The following is a 7,551-nucleotide window of genomic DNA, read 5'->3' on the forward strand; positions in this document are numbered from 1 at the left end:
CCGATTTGATTACTACTAATGAAGTTGTCATAGCTTAAAGCACAGAAGTTATTTCAAACTATTCCATCCTTTCTCTTGCTTATCCATATGCTGCTGCTTCTTTCAAAATAACTTTCATTACTTACTTGCCCTCTACCAATATATACACAACATAGAAACGTTCAAGATCTCAGCTCCAGTTTTCCTCTCCCATTCTGACCTCTCAATGCCTTTCAGCCTAAAACTCTGCCAGTTGAATCCCTAAACATCACTCTTCCACAAGCTTCAGCTTTGTCTCAACAATTTATGTTTCAGGGCTCGTAACTTCAAGTCTTTGTGTATTTTACTTGCATCTCTTCACCTTCGCTTTTTTCGTCACCAACTTTGCTCTGCAATGCAAGCCAGGAAGATTTGCCTGCCTGTATAACACCTTTTTCTACAGACTGTAAGATCATTACTCTTTTCCTGTTCAAATCCACAGCTACTCTCATATTAAATAGAGTTATAGAGTTAATACAGTTATTTTCACATAAGACCACTGTCAACTACACCAAGGCTTCATATTGTTCTTACAGTATAAAGAATGCTGAAAGCTGACATATAAATTGGCTTTAAAATTGGTGTGTTTTACGAAGTGCATGTAGCCTGTAGCCTGTCAAAATCCAAAATCCATAGGCTTCATGGGGTTCTCCTTTACTGGCAATTGAACACACACTACAACAAAAAAGCCAGGTTTTCTTCCTAACATCACCTCCTCCTTCCATTTCCAAACATAGCTCTCCACCTGCTATGTCTTTCCAAGGAATTATACTTTGACCCCGGACTGACTTCAGCACCCACATCCACAAGTCTGAATACGTTGATGTGCTCCTAAAATCTGATGGATATTACAGTTGTGTATTATTTCATGGTAACACAGTGCAACAAAAACACTTCTGCCTGTATTAAGGTTTGACAACAATATGAAGGTATACTAAGAAAAATTGGATTATTACTTAATTTTCAGAACACATGCATGAAAATACATCTGAAGTAAGTGTAAGATCTTGCCTGTAAACATATTTGCCATATCTAAGACGAAAAAATGGGCACAGTTATGTTAAGAGTAATTCTGCATTATTAAATTAGTGTTAGAATTGAAATGTTTTAAAACTGCATAAGGATACTTCAGCATCAAGCATAATTAGGAGCTTGGTGAAGCCAAGTTGCTTATCCCAAAATACAAGCAAAGCTGGTATTTGACAACCCCTTATAGCTCCAGTGACATTTAAACATACCACTGATACAGGTACAATGTTAGTAAAATAAATATTATGTTTCCAAAGTGCATTTTGACCTACTTAAACAAACATATCTTGAAGTGAGCATTAGATAGTATCAGAATTTAAAAGATAAGGCTGCTTAGTTTACAGGGAAATTAAAGGAGAACTTATAGCCATTGGCCTTGTTATTGCCAGACAGCCTGGAATACAACTTAAAAGTCTGATTTCTAAGAAACCTCCATGTTGTTAATCAAGACTAACAAACTTAAAATCGTCTTTAATAAAATCATACAATACTTCAGAGGACAGATATTCTTCAAGTCCTGCCTTTCAATGTTTAATGTTTTAATTTTTTAAATCACATTTTGGTTGCCTACCACTCATAAGAAAAACTAATTTTTAAATTCCTCAAACTAGGATCAATTTCCTTTCTCCTTCAAAATAATTTCTGAGTTATTTTTTTTCTGCAATACACATCTGTCTAGACTTACACAGAAACACCGATGCACCGTATTTATGGTGTCTTCTAATGGCTGATGCGTATGTTACACCTATGCTACTGCACATGCATGTACATGTATACACAAAATACAATTACCATAAAAGCTAATTTTTTTGTTGTTTCAAAGAAGTACACCAGACCTAAAGTATAACAAGTCCTCACTTGATACTTTTTATAGCTTTTTTCCTTTGATTCCTACTAAGCCTTGAAGAGAGACATGCCTTTGAAGCGGAGCACAATATTCATACATTGTAATTAACAGTCAGCTAGCAAGCTTCCAATGACAATCTCAGAATGAGCCCTTGAATTTCTTTTTTTTTTTTAAAGGTGAGTTTGAAATCATGAAAAGACAATGCAGCAAGTGCACGTCTGCATACCACAGCACTGCTGGCAGGTTTCACTTTGGACTTTTAAACCCTGAAAGCATTTTTAAAAGGCAAAACGGAACAACCTTGTGACAGGAAGCCAATTCCATACACACACCCTATTCATTAGAGGGCACTGTTTTTCTGCCTGTCTTCCAGAACTTAAGGAGGAGAGAACTTCAACTGCTCTCAGGGCTCAATGTTAAATGAGCAAGGGAATTTGGATATACAGGAAACTCCCTCCAGACCCCAAATACTATATCCCACTGAAAAGGTTCTACTGAAAAGGTACTCCACCAGCATCTGAAAAGAAGGTTTGGGGAAGTCTGTTCCTCAGTTCAATGCTACACGAGTAACTAAGTGGTTAATGAGTTACAAAATTCCCCCACAAGTATTTCAGCTTGCTACATTATTATTATTACTTTCAGTGCTTTCATCCATCTTTTCTTCTTTTAATATTTTTCTTGTAAAAGGCAACATGCAGATCACAGCTTCAGTCTAGCACACTAGATTGTATTTTTTCAGGGGAAAAATACATGATAAAACTCAAGCATTGCTTTGTAATTCACAAAGAATAAAATAAAGATATTTCACAGTTAATAAAATTAATTCACTACATGTACTTTTGTATTTATTTTTCAGCCAGTAAGCCATTAAATCAAGAAAACAAAGAACAATGCAGATTTCACAAAACTATTCAGTTTTCCTCTGCAAAGAAGTTCTTGCCAATGAATTTGCTCTGGAAGTCAGTAATAGTCTAGCAATTCTTTAAGACCTCAATTAACATTAAGAAAGCTGACAGATCAAATTATGATTGAAATGTAGTAATTTTCATAAAAATAAGGCAATTATGGGGGTTTTTTTACTATTTCAGAGATATGTGTATTTTATATCAGTGTCCAGGGCATCTAGCAATTATACTCTAATTACAGTATAGGAATCCTTATTCTGCCATCTCCAAGGAAAGACTTATTTTTTAAAATAACCCAATAACGTAAAAAGATATATGTAAATTTACTAATTCATATTCTTAGGAATTCATATATGCTTTAAAAAAATAATAAAATGAATGAACTGAATATGAAAATGAGTAAGATGAAATGAAAATGAAAAAAATGAATAAAGTGAATGAACTGGACTGAAAACTAGATGCAATACTTGGGCCTGATTAAGAGTTTTACTGGGTCATTAATGAAGATGAAAAAGTATCTTCAACCTTAGTAGAGTTCACTAGGCATCCTATTTAGGAAGGCTATGGAGTTTAAGAGAGAATGGTGCTTTTTTAATGTGAACTTTGTGGTCTGGTTGCCCAAGGAATGGACAGCTTGCTATTCTCAGTCGTGGGCACAGAAAGATTTATGTTGGCATGTAATGGTGAGTGTAGGGCTGTCAAGGTGTGGGTGTAATCCTGTACTGTGAAATCAAGGAGCATCTGGATGATGCTCTTAGCCATATGGTTTAGTTTTAGTAGTCCTGAGAGGAGCAGGGAGTTGGACTCAATGATCCTTATAGGTCCCTCTCAACATGAGATATTCTATGATTCTATGAAAAATCTATCATCTCAACAGTAATTTTGAAAAAGAGAATCTGTTATCAAGTACAAAAAGAACAGTGAGGAGGACCTGCCTTCATATTACGCTGCTTTAGGGCCTTACTGTATCACATGAGAGCCCCAGCCTTGACCTAAGACTACGTGGCTTATTTGCTCAAACAGATCATCCCTGCTCTGAAACTCAAAAGGAATTAAGTATACACACTTTGGGAGTTGAGTTTAGCCACTGATTTCAATGGGTCAAGACCTTCACTGAGAAACAACAGGGCCAAGTTTGCAGTAGAAAAATGAAAGAAGAGGTGAAATTCTTCAATAGGTTTTGACAGGTAGACGCTGAAGTGCTGTATCTTTCAGGACATAAAAGCTGAGGTGTAAATGAAGTTGAATGATACCTGTGGTATACAGACATCTGCATTAAATGGAATCTGAAGTTGTTTTAGCAAGGCAGACGCATTACACTTACCAGTGATGCTCTACGAGAACGTCGACTCATTGGCTGATCAAATGGTGGGCTGTTAATCTGCAACTTTTCAAGATAGCCATCAGGTATCCTGATGTCAGCAGGCAGGGACAAGCGCTTGTTCAAATCCTGCAGTAAATAATGTTTATAAAGAGAAGGGTCAAGTATAATTCAGAATTTCCTAAAACATCTTCTAACACCTGTAGTGTTACTGTTTTTACAATGTTACTAAGTAAAACTGAAATATTTATATGAATGAAAAATAAGTAATCTCACAGAAATTGTTTTAAAAGCATTCTCCTCTAGTAATACTTCAAATTGCTTAGATAATGCTTAGATAACATGTTAAAAAAAAATCAGTGCTTTATGAACTCATTACTCTAGCAAGAGGAATGAATATTAAAATGTAATTAATTACACTGTGGATAAATGTATTGAGTTTACTTGAATACTTATACATACCTGGAATATGAGAAACTGAGAACTCAGAGGCTGGTAAATATATTTTTTTTCATATAGTAATTACATTAGAACAACAAGAGACCTCCACGATTCAAAATATATCACCCTATCTTTCTCCAACTACTAAAAGTTATAAATTTATTTAAACTTCTATTTTTCTAGTCTTACAAAACCAAATCACTTCATTATTATAGCCAACTATTACGAATGTATTTTTCTATTTGAAACTTTTTATTAGATGATCATAAAAAAAAAAATCAAACTGCCATTATATAAAAGTAGTTTTCCCTACACAGTAAATTTTCTGAACAACAACATGTATCACTTCTAAGACAAGATGGAAGCAAAATTACTTCACCTTTCAGCAAACACACACACACACAAAAAAAGTGGGGTTTTTTTGGGGGGTGGCTGTACATTCCCATCAGTTTTTTATTTTTTATTTGGCTTTACTCTCAAACATGCCAGGAAATGAAAGATCAAATATTCTCTTAAAGCAGCCAGTCACCACCACAGAGATACAAGGGAAACGCCAGACTCACAAAAAAAAGGGAAGTAATTTCCGTAACAGCCAGAATCGTTTTTCAGTAAAGGTAGTTTACCCCAGTAAAGAAAACCACGCTCAGCATCAAACTATAAAATCCACCCTGATGGATTCTACCCTGAAGTTAAGAGGACACCTCTGGAACCACCGTTTTCACACTTATCTTCATCAGAAGAGGGAACCTCCAGATTTCTGCTGGTGGACCTCAGGTTTAATCAATGCTGACCTGAGGGCAGTAAGCTCTTCCTCATGTTACCCTAGTCTATTTTACCTATCACATCCAGCTTTGAATTTTGGGCGTCCCGAGCTAACCTAAATGCTGACAGCTACATCCCCATTCGGTTCCCCTCAGGCTTGGCCATGTGTTTCTACTCACGTCTTTGCAGCAGCTTTGAACTATTTCAGCACGCTAAATCATCAAGAAACTATCTCAGGCGAAGTGCATAGCTTCCTGCCAGCTTTGTGCTCTGAACAGGTTCAGTGTAAGGTCAGACAAGCTCACAGCCTGAACACAGGGCAAGAGAGGCGGCAGGGCAAGCCCAGGAAGCCGGCAGCTAAATTGGCTTCGGCTGCCAAAGAACTGGATCATCAGACTTTTCGGGACTTGAGATCTTGGGGGACAGCTTGCTAAGCTTTCAGTGCTGATAATGGATTTGAACCATGTATATGCATGATCCATACACACACCTGGAGCAACAGCGGAGCAAAACATACGAGTTAAAATATATATATATTTAAAAAAATGAATGCAATGTGGGAGTTAGTTGAATGTCAAGTAGGACCGAAGTGCTAATATACATCCCCCAGATGATTGATCTACATATGCTATTCACTGCCAGCCACTGGATACAGGCAGAAATTTTTGGAGAGATGCCAACAAAGCTTTAACTTCTGGCAGCTGACCCTCCTGTTTTCTGTTTTGCTCCTCACACCTCATAGGTACAGAGCACAAAATCTGTTAGCTTCTACTTCGCTGCCCAACATCAGCTTCTTTGCGTAACTGGACAAAAATCAGTATCAGTATTTCTTATTTTGTACAGAAACTTAAAATTGCCTTTAAACAAAAGAAGTAGCGTTCACATAGCGGCAGCTTTGACCAACATTTTTAAATTAAAAGTTAAAAGACAACAAAAGGATGTCTCAGTTTTGGTAGCTTCTAATTTCTTTACTAATTTTCAACTTTGGTATTTCAAATTTTTCAAAACATTGGCAATTTTAAAACTGTGTGGTTTTCAGGAGAGTGGAAGAAGTAATTAATTTTAATGGGAGCTATCAGTAATCCCCACAATAAAGCTGTATTTGCTACTAAAGAATTTTCCTTCTTTTTGACAGGCTCTGCTAATGCCATTTTTGTAACAGGCAACTCAAATTCAGTGACGTTAGAGCCATTTGAAAAGAGAAATGCCTCTCCAATACTGAAGAGGGCTTCAGATTATTATAAATAAATAAATATTTCCACCCTCTAATTTATTGCATTCTTCAGAAAATTCAGGTAGCTCATTAAAACACATGAGCCCAAAGGAAAGAGCTCCATGTTGCCTTAAAGAAAGCAGCTTTGTCATCTCACTGCAGCAGGAAACCATGGAACTGCTGGAACAAGACAGGGATGGCAAGGAAGAGGACCAACAGCAGCCTCTAATCCACCTTCCTGGCGTAATCCCTGATCAACAGCGGGGCAATATCCTGATTTTCTTTCTCGCATTGCTCAAGAACATACAATAAAGCAGAAATTTGACAAATTTCAAGTCAGCAGAAAAGAGCATTGGGCTGAGTTTTTCAATATAACTTCCTAAACACAGTCGATATTATCGTTTTCCTATATACCCTGTGGCAAAATAGCTTTCTCCTACTCCTATCTATTACCTCTATAGCATAGAAACCTGCTGTAGTGCTCTCTTCCTACTGTCCCATAGTGCTTGTTCGACAGTATTTTACGGAGTCTGTTTATAGGTATACTGAAATCATGGACCACTACTCAAAGGTCTCATGAAATACTGAGCCGACTGTACCCCAGAGCTCTCCACCTGTATGTTCTCTCCTCCCGCAGCACTCATCCTTGAGGCATCCAAAGTGGTGATTCACATCTAGCTCCACAGTCTTGAAGAAGGATTTCCAAGCATATAAAGCTGATGGGTATGTGTAGGAAGAAGGAAGCAAACGCAGCCTTTAAGCGGTGATGACCATTTGAAAACTATGCCATTAACTGTGCACAGTGCCTGCCACTGATAAACACCTATCTTTTCAAGTGCAGAGGAAGGGAAACAAAACAAGCCTAAGATGCTTTACAGCTACTAACGGTTCATTATTTCGGAGTCCAGCTACTCAAAAACCAGAGATAAAAATATTTTAGGTACCAGATAGTATATTACGGGAGGTAGTTTTAATTCTACTACAGAATTCCCCTTCATTCATTCTCAAGAGCTCT

At 37.0% G+C, this 7,551-nt stretch overlaps 1 protein-coding gene across 2 annotated transcripts in view; it reads right to left on the reverse strand.

Moving 5' to 3' along the window:
- CDK17 (cyclin-dependent kinase 17) overlaps window positions 1-4,249 on the reverse strand; it is a 17,372-nt gene extending 13,123 nt beyond the window's left edge. For both annotated transcript variants that reach the window (XM_010281958.1, XM_010281957.1), the window contains exon 1: window positions 4,124-4,249. In XM_010281958.1, the coding sequence (XP_010280260.1) occupies window positions 4,124-4,153 (30 nt within the window). In that variant the 5' untranslated portion in view covers window positions 4,154-4,249. The remainder of the gene's footprint in view (window positions 1-4,123) is intronic.
- Window positions 4,250-7,551: the final 3,302 nt, after the last annotated feature.

The sequence above is a fragment of the Phaethon lepturus genome, unplaced genomic scaffold (genome assembly GCF_000687285.1).
Source record: "Phaethon lepturus isolate BGI_N335 unplaced genomic scaffold, ASM68728v1 scaffold18922, whole genome shotgun sequence".
NCBI classification, from domain to species: domain Eukaryota; kingdom Metazoa; phylum Chordata; class Aves; order Phaethontiformes; family Phaethontidae; genus Phaethon; species Phaethon lepturus.